The 24,937-nt window shown below is 51.9% G+C and overlaps 1 protein-coding gene across 1 annotated transcript in view; it reads left to right on the top strand.

The window, feature by feature from the left end:
- The window catches only part of FSTL4 (follistatin like 4), a gene marked incomplete at its 3' end in the record, with an annotated part of 381,026 nt that overhangs the window by 254,016 nt on the left and 102,073 nt on the right, over positions 1–24,937 (top strand). The window contains exon 5 of the mRNA XM_084252509.1: positions 587–710. Within this exon, the coding sequence (XP_084108635.1) occupies positions 587–710 (124 nt within the window). The remainder of the gene's footprint in view (positions 1–586; positions 711–24,937) is intronic.

Below are 24,937 nucleotides of genomic sequence, written 5' to 3'. Positions count from 1 at the left end.
CTTGGTCAGTAGAATGGCAGCTGCCCTTTCCTGGGGGATGCACTGTGGCTAAGAGGTGCTGCACTGAGGCGGGTGAGGCTGGGGTGGGATGTGATTTGATGGAGCAGTGAAGCAGTGACCTTCCAATACAGCACAGCTGGAGCCAGGGACCTCAACTCCCACACTGAGTTCAGCGGCTACTTATTTACTGGGTGTACTTGAGCAGACCCCTCTGTTTTCTTCCCTGCCCATAGCATGAAGAAATAGACCAGGTGGCCTCGGGGGTCCCTCCTGTCTCAGGTTTCTGGACTCTGTCTGGCGAGGTGGGCAGAGTCCGGTCCTGAACTCGAATCCCAACTCTGCCCTATAAACCCTGTGTGACCTTGGGAAACTCCCTGTCCTTCTCTGAACTTCAGTTTTCTCCTCTATAAAATGAGGGGGTCAGACAGGCAAAAGCAAAGAGCTCCAGGTGCTCCCCAGGGCCCATGAGCTGTGCCTGGAATCCCACCCCTCGGGCGGAAAAGAGACCTCTTCCCCTCTTGGCCTGAGCCACCTCCCAGCGAGCCCACACTCAGCCTTGGCCTTGTTCTTCCCTCCTTCCCTGCAGCGCGAACTAAAGGAGCAGGACCTGGAGGAGGACTTCCTGGGGTGCTCGCCTGGTGACCTCCTCCAATTTGATGACTACAACAGTGACGGCTCCCTGACACTCCCTGAGTTCTACACAGCCTTTCGTAAGTCAGGCCTCGCCAGGTCCCCCGCACCCACACCCCACACCCACAGCCGCTTTGGGTAGGAATTCCTGCACCACAATGGGCTCAGGGTCTGAAGTCTGCTGTCTGAGTTCGGGTCATATATATATGTAAATATAGGTGAAGCCGCTGATTTTGTTTTGCAACAGGACTGAGCACTGAGCGCTGAGAGAAGGCGGGGTTCGGGGAGGGTGCAGGGAGACTTGCTTGAACCACTGCTTTTGGTAAAGGCTCTTCTCGCTGTCCTTGAGGTACCCAGGACTGAAATTTAAGCATGATTGGAAGGGCTCTGCCGGCACCCTGTGGGGATTTCATGACACTATAGGATGGAGGGAGCAGATTTTAGGGTAATCCTAGTCTCTGGCCCAGGGATCCCTGCCTGAGGTAATTCCTGTTGGAGGGTTCAGAAGGCTTGGCAGAAGAGGGCATGGTCATTACCAAGGAGATGTGGTGGAATCCCTAGTGAAAAGAAAAGGGGGTGCTCTATCTGAAATGGGAGGTTCTCTGAGTGAGTCCTCAGTGGGGTGCTTACCGTGAATGGAGGGAATGACTTAGGGGCCCGGGTCTTTCCCTGAGTTACTCTTCCAAGAGTAACCGATGTCAACTATCAGCGGAGCTGGACAGGGTTTCGGCAGGGTCTCAGCTGCTGTGGCAGGTGCCTTTGTAGGTCAAGATGCTGATTCCCTGAAACAAATCTTTTAAGTTTTTGCTTGTGTGGAAGAATCAATAATTCCACCTGGCTCATGAGAACCAACTGTTAGATTTGGAGAAATTTTGCAAGGCAAATAGTAAAATAATGGATAGTTTTGAATCTGCCATGGTAGAAGTTTTTACACCACAGATATTCACACAATCGAATGCTACCAAGAAAGTGGGGGTGGGAGGGACTGTTTTTCCTCAGGGAAGTGTTTGTTAAGCTTTGCACATCACTGGACAAGACCCTCCCTCCTGTCCTAAGCCGTTCCCTCCTGCTGTATCATCTCCACTCACCCTCCCCACACCAAGGCCTGGGGGTGATCTCATGGAACATGAACAAGAAAAGGGGGGCAAGGGTAGCGCAGATGATTGGGTGGCAGCCCCGGGGCAGGAAGCAGGAAGGCCGCAGCTTGTGTTCTGGGAACCACTCTGGGAGTTGGCCAGCCACTCTTTCTGAGGTCAAGCTCTCTTGCAAAAGTTGCTGTGAAATAAAAGGCCGGCACATTTTAAGAGCCAGGGACCAAGGCGGGGCTTCACCGATTTGGGGGATCCACAGGCGTCACAACTCATGAGTCCTGCAGTGGCATCCTTGAGTAGAAACAGGAGCTGCTTGGGTTCCCCAGTGTCCTGGCCCTGCAGAAGCTCCTGCTCGCGAAATCATTCCTGGGAGTAGGTCTGGGACCAAACAGGAAGCTATTGACTTTGGAGAAATGGAAGCATCCCTGTTGTTCATGAGGAAAGGGAGGGCCACCAGCCCCTGTTGAAGGTCCTTATAAACCTGAGCGGGGTGCAGGAGCGGGGCATCACCACCTCCCTCCAGCACGTGCCTCCGCGAGCAGTGTGGCTTCTGCTTCCTTCATTCCCAGACTACTTGAAAGGCTCATCATTGTCATTTTTAAAGCAAATTAGATTCTGCTGTTGCCTTGGACTAGAGCTGAACCAGAGGGCCAAACCATTCATCACAGCCTAGCCCAAATAATAAATATGCAATAAAATGTAAACTCGTGGCTGCTAAGGAAGCTGCAGGCTCTGAGGACCCGGCATGCACCCCTCTAACACATGGTTAGTGGTTTTTCAAAATCAGAGCGACTCTAACCAGAGCCCCCCAGCGCCCTGGGAATGAATTTATGGTTCAGTTAATGTTGAACAGGTAATTGAGATGAGACATGTAGGTACAACTTATTACCCAGAAATCAATGAACATTTAAGAAATCTCACTAAAACTCAGAAAGTAATACCTCAAACATTTCAGCTACAACAGTTTGGATTTAATTTTAAAAACTAGAGCTGATAGCCTGACAAAGAAGGTGACTTTAAAATTGCATTTTCCAGTCTCTATTCTGCCAGGGTCCTTGGACATAAAGCAAGGTGGGCCTGCAGGTGGCTCCTGGTGTGGACTCAGTCACTTTATCCAGGCTGGGGCATTGTCCCTGGAGAAGTGTGTTGTATTTATAAGCTTGGGCACTTGGGGGCTCGGGGATGGGGTGTTGGGAGGTAGTCTCCTGAATCAGGTCTTCTCTTGCAGCTGACCTAGTACAGGTCAGGCTGGAATCTGTGGCTGGTGGCTGCCGTGCACAGCTGAGCTGGTTTGGGGGTTCAAGGGGCAACACGGAACAGGTGGCCCCTCCCCTGGGAGTAGATCAGGGTCCCTGAGCCTATTTCTGACTGATTGATGGCACTAAAGCTCCCAGTCACCTGTCTCTGTACAGTGGTAGGAGCAAAATATGAGGGTGGCCTCCCTCTCTTCCTCCATTTGTCACTTAAATATTCTCTGCAAGTAGCTTTCAACTTTCCAAATTAGGGAACCGTGATCTCAGCGCAAAAGATCTCAGGCCTCTCAGCACGTACCCTCCATCCTCCCTCCCCGAGCCCCACCTGGCTGGCTAGGAATCAGAGACCCAGGCCCCAGGCCCTGTCTGTTCATCACAATAGATTCATCTAAAAGTTGCTCGTTTAAAAAGCTTTTCAATAATGCATGTTTTCGCACTTTTCTGAATGCTTGGGCTGGGATCGTGGGAAAAACATGTTGCTTAAATGAGGATTTTTCTCCAGCTTTAAATTCATTACAGGTTTCTTCTGGTTTTTAGAAAGATACTTGTCCTTTTAATTAATCCTATGAGAGCAGCCCCAGCAAATGAGTTGGATGCAAAGCCAGGATTTACGCAGTTTGCAGTGCGCGGTAAAGGGCATCACTGGGTGATGTGCCAGGACCACGTTCTCAGTGACCTGGAGGAGGGGACCCTAGTCAGGAGGGTGTCTGGGGCTGGCTGTGTAGGAGTCAGTCCCCTCCCTCACCTCTGGCCTGTGAGCTCCAGGCAAGCAGAGAGCAAAGCAGTAGGTTAATCTGATTATTGCAATACCTCTGCATCCAGGGCCACTGTGAGGCAGAGGAAATGATCACCTAGTGACTTTGCAGCTGTTTTTCTGCCATCGTCACTGTGACATGAGAGGATGGAGCAGCTCCACCCTCCAGCCCTTGTCTTCTTGAGGGAATAATGCAAGGCCCACAGGACACTGCCGGGCCTGCAGCTCAGCCAGACCTCACAGCCCCCATGCTGAATGGGGTGGTGATATGCAACAGCAGCAGGCAGCCCCTGCTCCCACATCTCTGTGCCTCCTTATCCACGTGGGTAATACCTGACAGGGACGCCGCTTTATCCTAGTCCTTTTGCTTCGTGAGTTTGCGATCATGCACAGCCAGATTTCAGATAGCATTTCAGATAAATATTATCAAAAATTTTGTCTGTACCTCCTTGGCTCTTGAACTTGGAAAGCAAGCCATACCTGAGAACTGACTCCAGTTTAGGCCACGGCCAAGATCATCAGTATTGTAATAAAGTAAAAATCAATATCAGCAAGCAACTATAAACCAGAGACACACTACGGGGGGTGGGGGGTGGGAACTGTATGGAGAATATAACCAAGATGAAAATGCATACATTGTGCAAAAATGAAAAATGATGTAAAATATATATATATATAATAAAATATAAATGAATTTAAAAATAAACGAGCAGGGGAAAAGCCCCACCCCTCTGGGTTCTTCTCTGAATGGCTAAGCAAACGAATTAACATCAGACAGATGAGTAGGGGGAAAAGACTAAATTTAATTACATACCTATAGAGATTTACATGGCTGTAAATTCTAGTGTAATTAGGACAAACTGGAGGCTTATATCCTGAGCTAAGGAATGGAGTAAAGGCCTGGGCCATCGAGGAGAGAGGAGGGGGTCTCACATGATAAGGAGATGATTTCAAATGACAAGACCCTGCCTCTGGAGGGATGCCCTGCCTTAAAATAGGTTTCTCTAGGAAAAAAAAAAGAATGGTTATTCCTGGAGGTGACCCTAAATCTGGGTAATTTCATTCTTTGAGGAATGGTAACAGTTTCTCTTGAGACCCACATGGCCTTGACTGACCTTAGCTCTATCTGCCAAGGTGATACTTCTTGGGAAAAGCCTGTCTGAACATTTTTTAGGAGGCTGATATCAAAGACAGAAAAAAACCTTTGCTTCATCACTTGCTGAAGGGTACAGAACATTTCAATTGGAGTAGCCAAAGGAGGGATTAAAAACTGGAAGACCAATGCTGTGAGTTTCCCCTCGCACTCCCAAGGCCAGGTGGGGGTACTTCTCACGTTATGCTAGAGAGAGGGACTTCAAGGAAGTTTCCATGTGAGCTGGTTCTGTGCCCCTCAAGCCAGAGCCACTGTGCCATCTGAATGATTTAGCTTGTCATTGTCGCTTTAGCTACTAATGGGGTTTTAATACATGAGTTGTATAAAATGATATGTAACATCCTGTGTCAGTACTGTGTGCTATGTCCCAATTTAACAGATGAAGAAACTGAAACTCAGAGAAGTTAAGTAGCTAACCCAAGGTCACACAGCCAACAGGTAGCCAAACTGAGATTGAACTCAAATGTCTGACTCCAAAAACTGCTCATACATTTAAACACAAGTGGAAACTCAGAGGGATTCTCCTGTGATGAGAATCCCACTGTCCTCACAGAGGGTTTCCCAAAATTGCAAGTCCCAGCTCAATGATCTTTCCTGCCAGGTCTCCCTCCGTCCTCTACCAAGCCCCCACACTGTCCTCAGAACCCACAGGCCTGGTTCACCTCTCCAGTCACCAGACTGTGGCCTGGTGAGTGAGAACATGAATTGAATCAGACCTGGTTCAAACCTCATTCTGCTGCTTACTAGCTGTGTGACCTTGGATGGCTCTTACCAGAGGTTAAGCCGGGCTTCTAACTCCTCATCTGTAGACATGTTAGCATAGGGCCTCTCAGGACTAAGGGGGGTAATTAGGTAATTGCAAAGTGATTAGAGTGAAACCTTGATTGTGCTAAGTAAACATGAGCCAGCCAGGTCAACAGCAGAGGTGGCAATGAAGGTGCTGAGGGGGCAAAGGGCTTGAGGTGAGTGAGGAGGCTGGCACGAGGGGAGCATGGCTGGCAGATGCAGCCACAGAGGGCAGAATTGGGATGGAGAGGTGGGCCAGGGGTCTAAGAGAAGGCAGACTTGGTTTAGACCTTCAGGAGTTCTCCCAAGACACCACCCAGCTTCCTAGGGATTTCCGGGGACTCTGAGGCTCTGTTGCCGGGTCCACTAGCACAGGCAGGTCACTGGAGAGGATCCCAAGTGTCAGCTGGGGACCTGGACTCAGCGTTGAAAGGCCCCAGAGCCTTCTCCAGTGATGACTGTCGGGACAGAGGTTAGCAGAGCTGTTGTCTCAGGGATCAATGCTGCAATCCATAGGGCTCTCCCACTTCTGGGAAGGCACCGACACAGCGGAGGTTACGCTGGCCCTCTAGCCACCCTGGTTGTGCTAGCAAAGTCACTAGCAGCCCCTGGGAACAGGGGTGTTCAGTAAGTGCCTCAGCCACGCGGGCAGCAGGGGTGGCAGAACGTCACTCCGTGGGCGCACCAGGGCTCTGGAGCGTGTCTCCCCCTCATCACACGAGGAGAGCTCGGTTGGGAGCCGAGACGGCCACTTACTGGGGTCTCGCGCTCCACCAGGTTCTCCTTGGCAGTTTCACACCCAGACTCCTCTTTCCCATCCCCAGTGGGTAGCTCCTAGCAGCTGCGCTGTGGGTCCCGCACACTCCAGCCATTGTCTAGAGCTGAGTCTTCAAGCATTTCCACTTTGAAAGATCCCAGCTGGAAGCTGTCAATGGCCTCAGTGCAGAGCAATTGAATAGTAGCAAATGAACTAATTACAGGTTGTTATAGAAAATCTATTATATACAAATTGCAAAGAAAACTCATTAAAATAAGATGCTTTGGTGGTTTTTTTTTTTTGACGCCCTCCTCTTGGGGGGAGAGGTAGGTGGGTGACTGGGTACCTCGTGCTCACTGTCCTCAGAACTCCCAGCAGGGCGGGGAGCTGGGGCTCATGCCTGCCTGTGGTGCATCACAGAGAAAGTGGAAATTTTGCATAGAACAGAGCGCTCTCTGAATGTTGGTAAATATTCAGAAATGGCTACAGAGGAAACAAAGAATTTCATTACAAAGATATAACTTGAAAACAATTTAAATGTCAGCTTTTTGCCAGGATAGCTCGGTATTATCCTTATAAATCTCAGTGTTTTTGCAAAGCTTTTGTGAAGACTTCAAAAGAATTCAACATGCAATTAAGCACTGAAGGTCACATTACCGATTTCTCCACTCTCTCCCCAGATTGGCATGTTGGGAAGGCTGGGGTGTGAATGGCTGAGCAGCCCAGAGCCCAGGTCTCCAGGGGCCTTTCCAGATGGCCCAGCCATGGCTGTCAGGCTCTAGGCCAGGCCCAGGAAGCTAAGGGCCACTCAGAGGTGCCCCAGCCTAGCTGCCTCAGTGCCCGAGCCTCGGTGTGGGGATGGCTCCAGGAGGGCTGTGTGGGCCCCGCATCCTGAGGTGTGAAGCCTGCGGGTGTTTCTGAGGGTAGCCCTCCCCCAGGCTGTCTGCCCCTGAAAATGCTTGGAGCACTGATAACTTGTTCTGTTTTGTGGCCTTTCCTTCTCTCCAGCCACCTTTTTTCAGGCACAGTTCCATATGCAGCCCCACTCACGTGGGCACACAGCGGGCTGGGTGGGTGGTGGGTGGGCGGGCCACCCTCCGGCCTGGGGACACTCACAAGGCCAGCAGCGGGATAGCACCAATGGGAGGCGACTGGGAGCTGGGCAGATAGAAGCATGTTCTTCCAGAAGGAAACAGCAGGGGACACCCAAGTTGCCACTGCCTGCCAGTGGCAGGCACTGGAGGGGCAGGTAAAGGGCTGTCAGAGACCCCAGACCAGGTGACCACCCATGGCCGATCTGAGGTTTCTCTGCATCAGCAACGCCTGTGGCCTTGGGCCCTCATCACACAGTTACTCAGCAACCCTCCCAGCACAACGGCTTAGGGAGGCTCCTCCCTCCAGGCGCAGGTTGAGGAGGGCTGAGGGCACAGCAGATGCCAGGCAGTTGAAATCCAGGCAGAGGCACAGGACCAAGAGGACCTCAACAAAGGTGGCAGCAGCAGAAGGGACAGGGCAGTAACAGGCCCAGGAGACCCAAAAGGGCAGAAGGAAAGTAGCAGCTTCCTTTAAGAGCAGGCAAGGTTGTAACCTGAGATGTTTTATTCTAGCTGGACAATAGGCAACTGGAGAGAAAGCCTAGAACTTTCCAGGAGGGGTGTATTCAGCTTGATATAAAGTATGTGCTTGACTATGACACTGAACAAGTCCTCGCCAGATACCAGGCTCCCTGACTGGTCGCTGTAAGGAGGTCAGGGCGATGAGGTGGACTGGGAGGCAAGTGCCTTTTGTAGTGAAATGGGGCCATAGAAGTGCTCCCGGCTGGTCGGGGAGCACGATCCCGATCTGTGGATGAACGAGGCAAACCTGCTGAGGGTGTGTGCTCTGACCCTGACTTCCCGTTGTAGCTGTCCAGGATCTGGTGGGGTTCTGGAGGTCCCAGACTTTTGCCTCTACTTATGAAGGCCACTGTTACCAGGGGACCCGTGGGACCCAGGCTGGCACTGGGTAAGCAAACGTGCATAATTTGTTGAACCCCATTCTGCATTCTGCAGGGGTCAAGCAAGATACATTTCCTTCTCTTCTGCAGACTTTCCAGTAAATTCCAGTAAATACAGGGGAGCGGCATAGGACCACTGACGAGTTTGGCTGCTACCACTGTTGATCTTTTTATTTGAATTTTTATGTTTCTTTTTGTTCCTGACATATAACATTATATTACTTTCGGGTATACAACGCCTGAAAATTACTTAGTATTTGCATATATTACAAAATAATCACCCCAGTAAGCCTAGATTACTGCCCCCCCACTGTCGTCCTTTAAAACACAGGGCTCCTTGGCAGTAGTTTTTCATCTCAGGCTTTCTCCAGACCTGCAGCCCCTCCGGCTCTGTCCCCACGGTGTCCTGTTCGGAGCCCGGCATGCGAGCCGCCCCGGGCAGCCCGCTAGCGGAGCCCTGGAGAGCCCTTCTCCTCCAGATGGCAGGGACGTTTTGTCTTCAGACAGGTGCTTCAGGCTCAACAACTGTTTCTACATTGTTGGGATTGCAAATCACATCCAGGTGGGAGTAGAAATGGGGCCCAGAGGACTCTGCCTCCCTCATATAGGTGGTGGGAGAGAAGCACGGGCAGCCTCTTGAAGTGCCTTCTGCGGCTCTCTTGTCTTCCCAGACGCTCGAGCCTCGCCCGCCTCCGGAGTGGCTGTTATTTAAAGACTGCCGAGCATTCAGGCGTTCGCTGAGTGCCAGACACCACACCAGGCACCTGGAAGACCCCATCCCTAGCCCGAGTTCTGCAGATAAAGAAACTGAGGCCTGGGGGCTGGGAGCCTACTGTTCCCAGTCCTGAGCACCTCTAGCCAAGTGTCTCTACCTTGTCTCCTAGAGGCCCAGATCCAGAGACACCCCGAGAGCTGTGCCCCCAGGGGCAGGAGAAGCAGGCTCCATGAAGCAGAGTCCTCTCTGAGGGTCATGCCGCTGCAAAGCAAGGGACCCTGCACCCGCACCCTCTTTCCCTTCCTGAAGCCCACACGCCACAAAGGTTTCCAGACACTTTTGCCCAGGTCCCTTTCAGGTGACGCTATGAAAAGAGTCCCTTAGAATAGGTGGGTTCAGCTCCACAGGGGAAGGTAGAGCCCAGGGAAAAGGCCTGTTACTCAGAACAGGTGACCCCATCCTCCCCAAGTGATCGGGTCCCCCACAGAGGGAGGCTTACCTCCAAACCCATCAAATATGGATCCCTTCTCTGTGCCCACTAAGAAATGCACTCCAGAGATGCCCCATTTTATCCCTGTCCAAGCTTAGTGTCCAGCCCACCTTCTGAAGCCCACCTCCGTGCAGCAGTGCTTAGAAATGTGCTTGCGCTTGACAGCAGGTGCAGAGTCAAGGGAAGGGTGACTGGGAGACAGAGTCACACCCTCACCTTTCATGTGTGTTCAGGCCACCCCTCCCTCAGGTAACTTGCTGACTCCTCGGTGAGGGCTGACCCCCTGACCCCCAGGAGGAGCTCACAGGACGCCCAGGCCGAGTGCCTTGCAGGCACAACTAGTTGACAGGGCGCAGCAGTTACGGCTCCCAGCCCCCATGGCTGGGTGAGACAGAACAAAAGGGGGGCTGGGTCAGGAACTGGGCCTAAGGGGACTAGAGGGCAAGGGGCATGGAGAAAGCCCCCGAGGCTGGGCCAGGGCCAGCCAGCCAGACACCTGGAGGTGCTGAGTGGACAAGTGGACTTGGTGTTGGTCATGTCCCCCGGACCTCCTCCCCACCCTGGTGGGGACGGGGCAGGTGCAAGGTGAGGGCTGAATCTGGCCACGTCCTGCCCAGACCTGTAATGAAGCAGCTCTGCCTCTTCAGGGACCCTAGAATTGCCACCCCCTGAATGATGGGCACTGAGGGGTTAGCACTTCTTGATAAAGTTCAGGGATTTCAGGTTGGGGAAGAAACAGAAAATGCAGAATGTTCCTCCCTGGAGGGGTTGGCTGCAGGAAGGTGGAGGTTGGCAAGTAGCAGGAATGGCTTATACCCAAAGGAGCCTTAGAGGTGACCTTGGAGGTTCAGGCACATCTGAACCTAAGCACGTCGATCAACCCTGCAGCTTGTCCAGCTGTCCTACCCAGACAAAGGCCCTGGGGTCTCTCCCTCCCCAGCCCTACCAAGCACAGAGCACCCACCTCCCCTGGCTTCCAGCCAAGGTTTTGCACAGCGTTCCCAGACAGGGGGTGGGGGTGGTGGAGGGGAGGTGGCTAAGAGTTAAGGAAGTAGCCTGGGAGGGAGCAGTGGCTGCTGGCGGGTGGAAAAGCAGTTGGACGCTGCGTCTAATTGGAGAGTCATGTCAGCGTGCTTCCACTTTGGATGCTTTCCTTGCGTTCTCTAAATTAACAATGAAGGTGTGGGCTGAGCACGACTCCCTGTCCCCTGGAGCCAGCTCTCCATCATTCAGAGGCTGATAGTCCACTTTGGATTATTCATGCCCAGACTCTCGGCAGCCTCCCTGCCTCCCCTCCTGCCAGCCACTGCCTGGGTAGAGTGAGAAAACAGCTCTGGTGAAGGATAAGCAGGAAAGGAATGGAGGGGAAATCAAAGCAGCCGGGTGTGCTATTGATTAATGGGCAGCGGTGGTTTGGGAGAGGAGGGAGGAGCCTGGCATTAAATGGACATAGGAGGAGGGACTGTGTTATCTGCCTGTGCGGCTGCCGGAGTCTCCACACGCTTGTGCCCACCTCCCTTTGAAGTCAGGGGAGGTTATTGATCTTACTTGGAGGGAAGGGCAGAGATCCAACCCAAGCCCACAATTCTGGCCACAGACCACAGGCCCCCACCCCTCTGTAGGAAGCCCTGGCCAGGCAGCTGGGCAGATGAAATATTCACAGGCCCTGGAGTCTGGGCAGCTCGACTTTAAAGGCCTGGGTTGGACTACCCTGAGTGCAGCAAGCCGCTGCTTTGAAGAACAACAACTCAGAAGCCCGAGGCTCTTGCAGGCTCTATGATGTCTGCAAGCAGAATGTCTACCAAGATACCCAGGGCACCGGGGGTGGCCTGCATCACAGGATAGCAGTGTGACACAGCCCCGGGCTCCATCTCCCGGATGCAAAGGGATGGCCTCCCTGACTCCAGTCCCTGTTTTGTGAGCCTCAGATAGGGATTCTCTGAGGCACGAGCACTTCCAGGGTAAGTGGCCTGGCAAGCAGCTGTCCTCTGGGGCTCGGCAGAGCAAGGCAGCATCCAGAGTGAACAGAGACTTCCCCTGGCCTGTGCCAGATGAGGCTGAGGTTTCCAGAGGAGGCTTTCTGGAATGCAGCCATGGGTCTTTGAAGTCACACGTCTGAGTAAATGTGAGTTTAAGGAAATGCCCCCAAATTGAAGTAGCAGGTGATATCTACTCGCAGGTCCTCACTCAGCCAAGCACCCACTCCAGGCAAATTCTGGACTGGGCCCTGGGAACACCCAGCAGGCCTAGCCCTGTCCCCCTGGGTCTGCAAGCACCATGCAGGGGAAATAGTGAATCGGGGTCAAGAGCAGGCCCAGAGCCCAAGGACCCCAGGGGGGCACTTTCTCAGTTCTTATCTTCAGCAAGGAAAGAATTTAACGTCGAGACCAAAGTTGCAGGAAAGCAAGAGCTTTATTGATAGGTAGGCAGGACAGGAAAGGAGGCAAGGAGTTGGGGTTGGCTGTTGGGTGTTTCCGCGTTTTCTCTTGGCTGTGTCTCTTGTTGATTGGTTGGGCCTTTGGGGTCTCCTGGGCTACTCAGGCCCACTGAGTCCTCCCACGTTACCTCGCCTGCCTTCAGGAACCAGTTTTGGCCCATCACTCTGAACATTTAATGTCTTGGGTACCGACCTGGCCATGATTGTTCTCCAGTTAGACTAATTAGTAGACCTAGGGCACCTGGGCTTGGGGGGGTTACCCTCCTAGTTCTCACTGATTGTTCAGATTGATAAATGGGCTTGGGGACTGCGTTCCTAACTGACTACCTGGACCTATTTCCTGACTTCCTCACTCAGTAGTTCAGAGCCCCGCAAGCTGGAGCCCCGCAAGCTGGAGGTTGGCCCTGCGGGTGGGACCTGGCACCCCACATGGGGCAGAGGCCGGGGCAGAGGCAGAGCACTGCAGGGCTCACTGTGTGTTGCGGAGCTTCTAAAGCTATGTGATTAATCTCAGGCCATAATAACAGCATTAATAACTGGTGCTTATTGAGTGTTTACCATGTGCCATGGCAGGGTTCTAAGGGAACTCATTAATCCTTCCCATAATCTGTGAGGGAGAAGCTGTAATTAACCCCTTTTTGCAGAAAAATCTTGGAGGCACCAAGTCCCCAAATATCTTGCTTGCAGAGCTAGGGAGCTGCAGGCCGGGGATTTGAACCCGGGAGTCCAGCTTCAGAGCCCAGGCTAAACTACACAGGACTCAAGTAATTCTGGACACTTTGGGTCCCAACATATGTTTTACTTGGGCCCTTTTGGTACCTCAAATTTGGCAGGTGTCGACTTCACAAGTACTTAAGACTAGGGTCAAGAGGGTGTGTTCAGCAGAGGGTCACTGCTGGCCTCCTCCCATCCAGCACCCTAGTCCACAGAGGCTGACATTCCAGAAGCAGCTCTTGCTCTGAGAATCTACCCCACCCAGCCTCATCTGTGACTGTGGTGAGGCATGGGAGCCGTAATCCCAGCTGGGCCCTGACCGGTTGAGCTAGCGTTTCCTGAGGCTCCACAGTTCCAGCCTAGTGTCTGTAGGCTGTGGTTGGACAGGGAGATGGCGCCAGGCAGAGGGACCATGGTCACCTGTGGGAGGCAGGCAGCAGAAGACTGTGGCCAGAGGCCCTGCTATGACATTTGTTATTGCCAATAACATGTATTGAGCATTAACCAGTTAACATTATCTTTAGTGACAGCAGTCCCAATGAAAAGAACACCGTTTAGCCCCATCTTAGACTTGAGAAACCAAGGTAGAGAAAGAGTAAGTCACTTATCGGGCCTCCCCTGGTGGCGCAGGGTTGAGTGCTGGGCTGTGAAGCTGCCCCACAGCCTCTGCAGCACTGGTTTGATCCCCAGCCACTAGTCGAGTGTCCCACATGGCACAACAGACCTCTCCTGCTGTACCCGCTGCTCCCCTCAGCAGTGTATTCGGTCCTTCTGCCTGTTCTGCTTCCCTGCTCTGGCTCTGGTGAATTCTCTCACCCTCCCACGCTTCTGACTGTACCCAGTGCTTGTATAAATAAATAAATAAATCTTTAGGCGGGGGGGGGGGGGAAATAAGTCACTTACTCACAGACACCCAGCCAGGTCACAACAGGCTGAGGATTCAAACCCAGACACTAGCTCTGGCCGCCCCCAGCACGTGTGATGAGAGGCTAGCCTCCCAGACCTAGTCCTTGGTTTGAGAACAGATACGAGTCCTTCCTCTGCTCTTGGTCCCCTGGAGCTCCGAGTTCCAGTTTGTGCCTGACATAATCATGAAAACTCAGTTTTCTTTCTTTAATCAGAGGACTGATCCCTCCTCTGTGTGGCAGGGATATTGTGGAAATCATTTACTATATATTTGTAATTCTTTGAGATATTGCATGTGGGGTAGGACACATTAGTGAAATATGGTTTGGGGGGGTAGGACACATTAGTGAAATATGGTTTGGGGGGGGTTGTGAGGCTATTTGGATTGAAAAAATGTCCCCTTAATTCATGAAGGGGGTCTTTTTCCAAAATGTTCTTTAAAAGAGCACAATTACTGATCCTGAAGGGCAGCCTGACCCTGAGAGTCTCTCACGGGGGCCTCAGAGGTGGCCTCTGCATAACCTGCACCTGAGCCTGCACAGGGACCCCCACCCCAACCCCCACCCTTTCCATTGCACCCCTCCCCCACCATTGGTCTGCAGGGGAAAGTGCTCATCCCTGGAAGCAGGGCGCTGTCACTCACACAAGTATGCTGCTGAAGGCCATGGAGATTCAGCAGATTTCAAAACAGACAAAAATCCTGACTCCAATGGAACTTGCATTTCAGTAGACAAGGATAAGCAACAACAGAAACAGACCAGAATGTGAGTGCTTGTGAGAGCAACAGCACACCAAGAGAGGATGCGGGAGTCTGCAGGCAGTGGTAGAACTAAAGAGTGGTAGACTGGAGAGCCCTACCCAAGAGGCGGCTCTCTGAGCCAGGCGTTAAGGGGAAGGGACACGAGCCACAAAGTTGCCTGGGGAAAAAGACCCCCAGGCCCTTGGGTGAGAACAGCTCTGCTGGCCTGAGGGCCGCGGGAAGGAGGGATGAGCTCAGAGGCCCTGGACGGCCCTGGAAGGCCACATAAGGACCGATTTTCACACTGAGCAAAATGGAAAGTCTTTTGAGCATTCATGTTCTGACTTCGTATTTTAGGAATCACTCTGACTGCGGTTTTAAAAGACCTTTACGGGCCAAGAGTTGAAGCAAGTTGGGGGCTTTGCAGTAATTGAGGTGATCAATGATGGTGGTGAACTCCGAGGCGATGGGATAATGGCAACAAAAAGTGGTCAGATTATGGGTGTATTTTCACAGATCTTGCCTAAGAGTGTTGCTGATGGGCTAGATGCAGTTATAAGTAGAGATGGTCTAGAAAGACTCAGGTTTTCAGCATAAAGACTGGAAGGATGGACTGAAATGGACAACACTGTTGGTGGAGCCACTTTGGGAAGATCAGGAGTTAATTCGGGGGGCATATTGAATTTGAGATGTCTATCACGCATCCAAGTGGCATTGCCAGCAAGGAAATTGGATGAACAAGACTGAGTTCAAAGCCAAGGTCCAGACTAAGAAGGAGATTTGAATTTCCTTAGTATGCTGACAGTGTTTGAAGCTGTGGAGTTAGATGAGTGCGCCGAATGGTTTAGTGTAAATGAAGAAGAGTTTCTAAAACTGAGCCGTAAGAGTCTCTGATGTGAACAGGTCAAGAAGATGAAGGGTGGGGAGCAAAAGAGAGTGAGAAGAAGCTGCCAGAGCAGGAGGAAAGAAGCCAAATAAGTACCCTATCCTGGGAGCCAAGAAAAAGAGTGAATCGAGAGGTGGTCAGTTGTACCACATGAAGCTAGAGGTCAGTTAAGATGAGGACAAGGAAGGGAGCATCATGTTATTACTTTAAGGGCTTTGGCTGCCTTGGAAAGCAGTTTCAAGGGGAGGGAATATAAAAGCCTCCTTGAAATGGGTTTAAGTATCAGTAGAAAGAGGAATTGGAGACATTGGTTATTGAAAATGTTCTGAGTTTTGCTGTGACAAAGAACAAAAATAGAGCAGTAACTGGAGGCATAGTAGGTCTGAAGTAGTGATGGCATGTTTGTATGTTGATGGTAGAAACTGATGGGGTCTCTGAGGGGAGGGTGAGAGAAGCCTGGTGTGGCTGGTGGAGACATTCAGCAGGGCAGTGGCCTGGGCACGTGAGCCCGGGTACTGCTAGGTAGGTGGATGTGCTGGGAGCAATGTACATGTCTGTTTTCTCACTGAATCCAGAAGGAGGGTCATGGCTGAGATCGAGGATGGGGGAGGAAGGAGAAGGTCTGGAGCAACAGCCAAAGAGAGCAGACAGGTGAACAGATGCAGAGAAGGCGGCCTGGGCACCGGGCATGCTGGGGGCTCTGAGTCTCGAATTCAAAGGGAAGCCAGTCAGCAGGGCGGTGTGCTGCTCTCTCTCTCCAGCATGTTCAGCTCCGCAGATACAAGCATAGAATACACAGACAGGTTAAGCCAGAGCTGGAGCGATGCTAGGAGGGGCAGGGGATTAAAGGTGTGTGCAACATCTGATTCCAGTGATTTGAATTCCATGGAATTAAAACTGAGTGAGAAAGAAGAAACATCCCGAAGGTGTGACAGACAATTAAATGGTTGGTCAGTAGATTGTGGAGCCAGTGGCGCTGAAGAATTGTTGGAGTCTAGATCCCAGAGGGAATAAACCAGGAGAGATGGAAGGTGACCAGACAGTACAGTACCCAGAGATCAGATTTTTCAAGCTGCCGTTCTTTGTACTGACAACATCTTACTCCGGGAGATAGCCGTAGGAGTGAGGCCATTAGGTGGAGTGTTGGCAGGGTGATCAACTGGGTGTTGACATCACCCAGTGTAACCCAGGAGGTGTGCAGAGGGACGCCGGTCAGCCACGATGGTCACGAGTGGGGTGGGGAGTGACCAGTGGGTGGTCACAGCAGGGCTGTCAGGTGACAGGCACATGGAAACATGGATGCTTCCATCTCTCCCTGAAAGCAGGTTCCTTAGAGTGGAGCCCTCTTTTTGTCCCCATTTTACATCAAAGGAATGGAGGCACTGAAGAATCAGCAAGCCAGGGAAGCTGAAACTCAGCAGGCCCTCTGCCTCCAAAGTTGACGCCCTGGCCACCAAGCAGCACACCTTCCAACACTGACATGGTGGGCACGAGTGAAATTTGGTCCCTGCGCCCAATGAGCTCTCTCTCTTTTGGGAAATGAATGCCCGCGCAAAGACACAGAGATGGGACGCCTTTCCATACTACCCTGGTCTGCCCGTGAAGTCCCAGCTCCAATCAAAAAGATGTTAGAGTCTCCACAGAGGGAGCTGGGGCTTCACAGGCAGACTAAGGCAATAGGGGAAGGCGTCCCAGGCAGACGCGCCTAAGCAACAGCACACAGATGGGAACACAATCTGGAACAGCCAGGTAGTCCCTTGGGTATACAAAGTTAAGAGAAAAGCAAAGGACGACTTTGGAGGGAAAGACTAGAACCAGAACCACAAGGGTTGTCCAGGTCAGGGAAAGTAAATGTCACAGACAAACACCGAGTCTCAGAGACTTAACACAACACACTGACCATGGCATAGTTTAATGCTGGCGTGTGCCCACACCATGACACAGGAGCCCAACCGCTTTCAGTTTGTGGTTCTACCAACCTGTAGGGCCTCAGATTCCTTGCCTGGATGCTCTGTAGTCAACTGGCACATAAGATAGAGTCTAGGAGATCTTAGAGGAGACTTCCCTGCAGCTGGGCAAGGACTTGTGTGTATCCCGTCTGACACATTCTGTTGCCCAGAACACAATCCCATGACCACATTCAACCACAGGGGCCGCTGGGAAATATAGTCCATCTGTGCCCGCAGGAGGGAAAAGAAGTACGATTCCATGAACACATAGTCCCTGCTACGGGATTGCTTCAGGCCACAGGGGTTGGGCTTGTCAGAGAAGTCCAGGAAACCAGGGAGGAAAGAGTGGGCAAAGCCATTTTAAGAAGGATTGACCTCACCCGCCAAGGGAGACTGTGGCCTGAAGAACTTGGGAGGTAATGGACACCTGAGCATGGAAGCAGGAGTGGGAGCAGGAAAAGGCCACAAAAAGACATGATATTGAAAGACTCTAGTGACCACTGACTCAGGTCTTGGAAGAAAGTAGCTGGACAGTGGTAGATCATTTTGAGGCTTCCCACTGGGGCCAAGATGGCCCCTGCCTCCTGCCATCCACGAGGGGGGCACCAAGGGGCAGGCTCAAGGCTTAGAAAATGAAGTGGCTGGAGGTGGCCGGTGACAGTGCTCTCTGTCCACGGCCTGGCTTCGGAGATGGGAGACGAAAGGACCTATTTTAATTTTCTTCTTGGGCATCCACATGACAGAGGAGAAATATCACCCAACATTATTATCTCTCAGGAAATACTCTTTGGAACCATAAAAAGGGAAATACAGTTAAGCCAGACCACAGAGACTGCCCCTTAAATCAGGAGCTTCTAAATTATCGCGGTGGCTCTCTCTAATTCCTCTGGATAAAAACATTAAAGATGACAATGTCCCTTTAAATCAAATGCCCTGGGAGTTGCTGTGAAGAGTCAGTGGGCTTTTTTTTTTCCCTTGTGAGCATTTTTTTTGTCTCTTTTCACCTTGTAATAAAATATAAATCATAACTTGTGGGGGCAGGCTCTACAGAGCAAGCTGTGAACATGGATTTTCTGAAAATGAAGGTGTTTTGTTAATGGGAATCATCTCATCTCAGGAAACGTGAGAGTTTCAAATGATGAGTTTGCTACTTTACTTCACACTCGTTTTTTGTTGTTGTTTTTTTTTTTTTTTTTTTTTAACCCATGGCCTTGCCCCTGGGCCTGGCTGAGGCAGCACAGCGACAGCTTGAGGAAGCTGGCAGGCTGCCTTGACCCTTCCCAGAATGGGTCACTGGGCTGGGATCATACAAGGTAGGCCAAGCGCCCAGCCTGTGGGATGCAGGAGGCCCAGTCTCTGGAGGCAGCACTTAGAGGTGGGAGAATTGGGGTCAGCCCTGGCTGAGCTCTTAGGCCACACAAAGAAGCCAGTGCAGCCCCAAGGAGGGATAGGAGCCACTGCTCAGAGAGACCTGTGTGCAAAACCTCAACCAGGTAAACTTGTTTTCTGGAGGTTGGATTGTAAAGGGGGTGAGAGATGGACAGGAATTGGTGCATTGACCCAGGCAAGTGTCAGTTCCAGGGCAGTATGACTCACAAGATTCAGCCCTAGGTCTGTTTCTCTCCTCTCTACACTCCAGTGCCCACTTCCATGGGCCAAGGTGGACACTCAAGGCCTGGCAGGGCCGTGTCTCTGAAGTTGACCGGACAGTTATAACCAAGTTGGGAAGCAGGCACATATTTCAGAACGGTTTTTAAGTCTTAATTAGGTCTGAACTAGAAGGGCTTGCTGGTTGTCCTGTATACCCTGCTACCTACAGCCCTCTCCCCTTGAATGAGCAGGCATCTTGAAGGAGGCATCTATTATCATCAACCCCATAGCCTTGCTCCTAACCTGGCTCTTCCCTCTGCAGCCTGTCCCCTTCCCTCCACCCCACACTTGTACATATGAGGGAATCAAGACCTATGAAGGCACAAGCTACATTTGTTGTGTCCAATGGATGCACCTCAGTCTTGAGCAGATCTGACCCCTCTGCAGCATCAGGCCCTACCAACCTCTCCCCTTGAGGCACCCGTTTGCCTTCCACCTCTTCTTCATCTGCTTTGTCAAGAGCTGCTCGCCTTTGCCAGCCTCTTGCCCTTTTCCGCTCTGCAGAGGGCCAAGTAGCAAACATGGTCTTCAAGCCACACACTCGTACCGGGACTGCATACCACTGACATCGTAGCCCAGAGGAGTCACAGACAAGCAAGGACAGCTGTTGCAGTAAAATCCAATGTACAAAAGCAGGCAGAGGGCCTGAGATACTTACCTCAGCCTCTCTCCTCAGTCTGTGTCCCTCTCCGAGGGCCTTGCCCAGCCCCACCACAGTCACTAAGCTTCCAGCTGCAGGTCATCATAGCTCACGACACATGGGCACCCCACTTAGTGTGACTGAGCTCCCCTACCAGTTAGGCTCTCCTAACTCACTTCCATTTTCCCCTTAAACATGCTTCATTAGTAATCAGATTGCCAAGTGCTTCCGAGTGGGTGGTTGGGTTTTTGAGAATCTACATATTACTGGGAGATACCTCTGGGTTCAGGGGGAGCTGGAGACTGAGGGCCACATGGAGAGACCACAGCACTGGGACACCCAACTGGGAGCCCACTGTCAAGGCCTGGCTGGGCTCGCCTGGCACAGACTCGCTGGCTAACAAGGGGCCTCCGTATGCCATCAGGGCCCCACAGAATTATGATGAAAGAAAAGGAGTCCATGGATGGATTTACCAGGGGCCAGCAGGAGACCACAGGTGAAGGCCAGGCATCCTGGGACTGTGGGCCCCTGTCTCCTAGCCCACCTAGCCCCAGCCATTTTATTCATCACTGAGCAGAAGGCAGATTGGTTCTCAGAGCCACCTCTGGGTGAGTAGGGAAGGCTGTTGGAGACCACCAGTTCTTTCTGTGGCTCCTGCCAGAATGTCCACAGCTAAAAGTCAGGGGCTTCAGACATCCATGTCAAACTCTTAAGGCCCTGCAGAAAGTACCACTTCATGGAGGACCACCTCCCTGTGGTGGTGGTCTACACCCCGCAAGCAGGGGTGCGGTTGGAGAGGGAACACATGGCTTTCTCCTGTTTCCACACAGAGGAGGCTGGCAGGCTTCCTGGCAGCCTCACTGGAGCTCTGACCCCCTGTTCCGCCACCCCCGTTGGCCTGGTGCTGGCATGGAGGATGGAAGCAGCCAGTGCAGATGCTGAATGTGCCCTCTGATTGGTGCCAAACTTTCTGTTCATTTAGATCAGCAAATAGTCTCCCCTGCTTTCTGCTCACCATGCACAGAGACAAAATTCCATCTTCTTCACCCTCTCTCCCCCTTATGGTCTACGATGTGCCACACCTCATCACCAGGCCTTTGCAGGGGGCACACCTGACCAGAGGATGGGTCCCTCCTGGAGCTGCACCCTCATCGTTGCTAACAGAATGACTGCGAGGATTTGCTACAGGCCTCATTTTTCACCCTGGCCTCACTCTTCTGAATGGAAGGCAGTCAGCACCCTCTAGTCCACAAGCCCCGCACCTGGTGCACTCAAGAAGGCACTGAATTTATTTGGTCCATTTAAATACAAATGCAACTGAGACAAAATTCTTATAGTCTCAGAAACCATTGCTCCATTTTTTTCCCATCAAGTGGCCAAGGAGTGGAAATAAACAACTCTGCCTGGCTGTACCAGGTGACCTGTCTCCCCCGCCCCTCACTGCCACATGGAGCCTTCCTGTTGTCTTACTGCCTAAGGGCCGGCATCAGGCTGCGGGCAGCTCTGGAGGCAGAACAGCAGGCCTGGGCTACATCTGTGCCTGGACAGGCTGCTGGATGATCCAAGCATCAGGCTGGTCAGGAGACAGGTGCCCCCGAGTGCAGACAGCAGCCCTGCCACCTGTGGCCTCACTGATTCCTGGGCCTGAAATTCGGTCAGAGAGGGCTTTGCCTTCAGCAATTCCCAAGGCAGGGGACATGCCCAGTCATTCATCCCAGAGAGGAAATGATAGCCTAGGCCCTGCTCTCCAGAGCTGTGGGCCCATCTTGGGAAGTGAAGCCCAGGGCACAGAAGGCAGTGGATGAATGTGGAGCACTAAACCTTAGGGTGTGAAGACTGCTAGGTGCTCTACAAATAGGAGGGTGGGCCAGCTTCCTGGAAGAAAGCAGGCTTGAACTGGCCATTGAAGAGCAGGACTTGATGGACTTTGACAGACAGAGGGAAAAGGAACAGATTCTACTTGGAGGTGAGAGAAAGGTTCAGAGGAGGGACTAGGGAGGAGGGCATAAGAACACCTTCATTCAACATTAAGAAGTGTTCCTGGTGCAAGACCGAGCTGACAGATCACTGGTGGGACAGTGGGAGCTGAGACTTGTGACTTCTGGCTCTGCCCTGCTTCACCCCAGGACTCCAGACCTGGCAGCCCCCAAGGTCTTCACTGTTATCTCAGCCCCAGGATGGTGAGGTTATGCTCATCCCCTAGGCAGGGAGGGACTTGAGTGTCCTATATCAAGTCCCACTGGGATTTCTAGGACCTTTGAAATGTTGACAGAGCAGCAAGGAAGTCAATGCCGAGCTGACCTTCTTCCTGATGATGCCCCATCACCAGGGCGCAGTACCTGGGGCTCCTCCCTCAAAGGGCGTCTTCCAGCCTCTGCCTGCTTCCCTGGGCGCAGGCTTCAGGGACAAGACGGAAGACACAGCACCCACTCTGGGGTAGAGAGCAGCCTCTAACAGACCCTCACACCTGGCTTTATAGGGTGGGCAGGGAACTGCTGCTGTGACCCAGGAACCATTGATAAGGCAGCTTGAGACCCCAGAAGATGGAGTGAGCTTTAGTCCCAGATGCCCCCTTTAGAACTACCCAACTACCCTGACTTTCCTGCCTGGGGCTGCCACTTGGGTAGTTTGCTTGACCTGGGCCACAGCCTTTTCTCACAGTTACTACTGGGCCTCATTTGCACCTCACCCCTTCAGGGACAAAGGGACCTGTCCCAGCATTCAGAACGAAGGAGAATGAGGTGCTGACTTATTAGAAGCCTAGTGCCACCTTGATAACTTTCTCACTGCCGGGCTGTGAGTGCTGTGATTGTGACAGGTTTTAAGCCACTGGTGGCCCCTCAAGTTCTGTTTGACCTTATGAATACGGAATGTGAGACTGCCTCTGAGGAGTAGCAGCATCAGCACCTTGGTCAGCTCCAGAGGGTGACCGGCCATAGTGGGGGCCTGGCAGACCCAGACAAGCCCTTGGAGGAGCAGGCAGGGCCTTCCCCCGACTGTGCCTGTCCCCAAGGTGCTGGTCTAAGGCCCACAGATGCCACAAGGCTCCAGACTCAGAGAGGTTAAGTCACATGCTCTTAGGGCTTCCCAGCAGTGGGAGATGAAGCTGAGATATTAAAAACAAGTCAATGATAAAAAAGAATAAGGTCTGTAGCTATACTTGCTGAGCCATTACTCTGTGTCAGGCACACTGCTAAATAAATCATCTATTTTGTGTTTTCAGTCCTTAGGTACTATGATTGACTCCTGTTTACAGATGAGATGACAGGCCAGGCAATAGAGCGGGGGTTAAACCCCAGCAAGTCCAACTCCAGAAGTACATGACATTTCTACTGCACTTTTCTACTTCCCAAAGAGAGGGAGAATGAGGGAGAGACTGTGCTTGGGGTGTGGCAGTCATGAAAGACTCCTTGGAGGAGGTGACATTTGGTATTTAAAATGGTATCTGGCCGAATATGTGTGATTGAAGCAAGTAACAAATGGAACAATGGGACCAAAGACGCAGAAACTGGGCGGGGAGGGGGCACAGTATACATTCAAGAAATAGGGCACTGCTGTGTCCTGGAGGTGGGGTATGAATAGAAGAGTGCAATGATAACTGTAGTGAGGCAGTCAGTTCACACAGGCCTGGAACACCAGGCCAGGGTCCACTACCGACCGGGCAGGGAAGAAGCAGGACCAGGACTGAACTGGGTGGGAATCCCAGGCCTGTGTGTTAGGAAAGAAATAGTCCAAACTGCTACTTCCATTCTAGGCCAGAAAGCAGGAGCCTCCCCTGACCAGGTCTATGGCACAAGGAGGCGCACGTGACTGCAACTCAGACCCCAGCAGCACCCCACCTCCTGCACCTTAGCTCCTCTGTCAAGCTTCTCTACACTGAGAGCTGGGGATCTCTGCTGAGAAGCGCAGATGTTTGGGCTTGTGCGTATGATGATGGCCAGTCCATGCAGCCTGAGGCAGCGGCCACCCAGAGTCGAGGGTTGTTTTTAAGTGAAAGAGAAGGAAAGAAATTTAAAATCAATACTTCTCAGATTAGGTTTTCCTTTTATGGGATTAAAAATGCTCTGCTCAAGTCCAGAAGAAAAATGCAGTCAGTGGGCAGTGTTGAGGTTATCAGCGTGTCTTTTAACTTTTAGATGCTCACAGACATTTTGAGTAAAAACAGAACCATGATTATTTCCACAAAGCGGCCAGGAAGGACTGCCCGGTTGTTAGCACCCTCCCAGTCCTGGCCAGTGCAAATGCCACATCCTCCAACAAGCTGGCCCTGGATCCCCTGCCTCTGGCCCTTCCTACTCAGGATGTGTAGAGGGTCCTCAATACCGCACTATGGACTTGAGCTAGGACCCCAGGTTCCAGAGCAGCACGTGGCTCATGAGCAATCAGCACCCCACACCCTGCACCCATAACACCTTCTCCCTCCTTACAAGGCAGCTTCTCTGATTTGAGTGGTATTTTTTAAATAAACAATAAATCAGAGAGCCCTTTTGAACCATGTCCTGTGGGTGAGAAAGAAGGTTTTGTTAAGACTCAAGAGGTGATTAACTTGCAGTGGGCGGATGTGTATCTAAAACGTGCTCCATAGAAACAAGGTCTCTTTAGAAAAAAATAGGCCTCTGTACAAGTGTCTCTATGGAGGTGAATTTGGAGAGCTGAGAAAGTTTCCCAGAATTCTAGGTCCATTTTACCTCTAATTAGAATACAAGCTCACAGGAATTTACCATGAGCTGGGTCCACATGCTAAATCCTCACAGAACGGATATGAGACCGATCCTGTGATGAGTCCCATTTTATAGAATAGAAAAACCAATGACAGAGCTGGGATTCAAATTCACGTGACATCAGACCCAAGGATTCTTAGCAGTCAGCCTCAGGGTATGACCATGACACACATATACCCAGGCTGAGCCCTCTCCTGCTAAAAAAATATAAAAAACTATTCAAGGAGGGCAAAGACTGTGTCTGAGTCGCCTATCTCCCCAGCATCTGACCCTGAATAGCCTCTCTGATCTTAGCTTATTTGCCATTTCAGAGTAGGAAGGAGATGGGCAAGTGGCAGAGGGGCACAGAGGCTTACCCAGGTCTTGGGTTCCCAAGTCTTACCCAAGAAGGCTGGTCAAGGACTAGGAAAGAGGGCAAATGCCCAAAGCAAGTCTGTGCATGCCAGGAGAGCTGTGCCAGGTGTTGTATATATGCAGGTGGAGGGAGGAGGAATTGGACCATGGGGAGGGTGCAGTGGGCGGGGTGCAAGTCTGCTGGAGGAAGGCTAAAGAGAAGGTCAGCTTTCACATTTTTGGGGCCTCAGCTGCCAAGCCACCAAAGTCAAGTCTGTGTTCCCACCATTGCCAGCTACCCACATCCTGCCCCAGCTTCTACCCCCAGGGACACATG

Source organism: Talpa europaea, assembly GCF_964194135.1.
Source record: "Talpa europaea genome assembly, chromosome: 13".
NCBI classification, from domain to species: Eukaryota; Metazoa; Chordata; class Mammalia; order Eulipotyphla; family Talpidae; genus Talpa; species Talpa europaea.
Note: the sequence above shows the minus strand (reverse complement) of the source record. Positions and strands in the feature narration are given on the sequence as shown.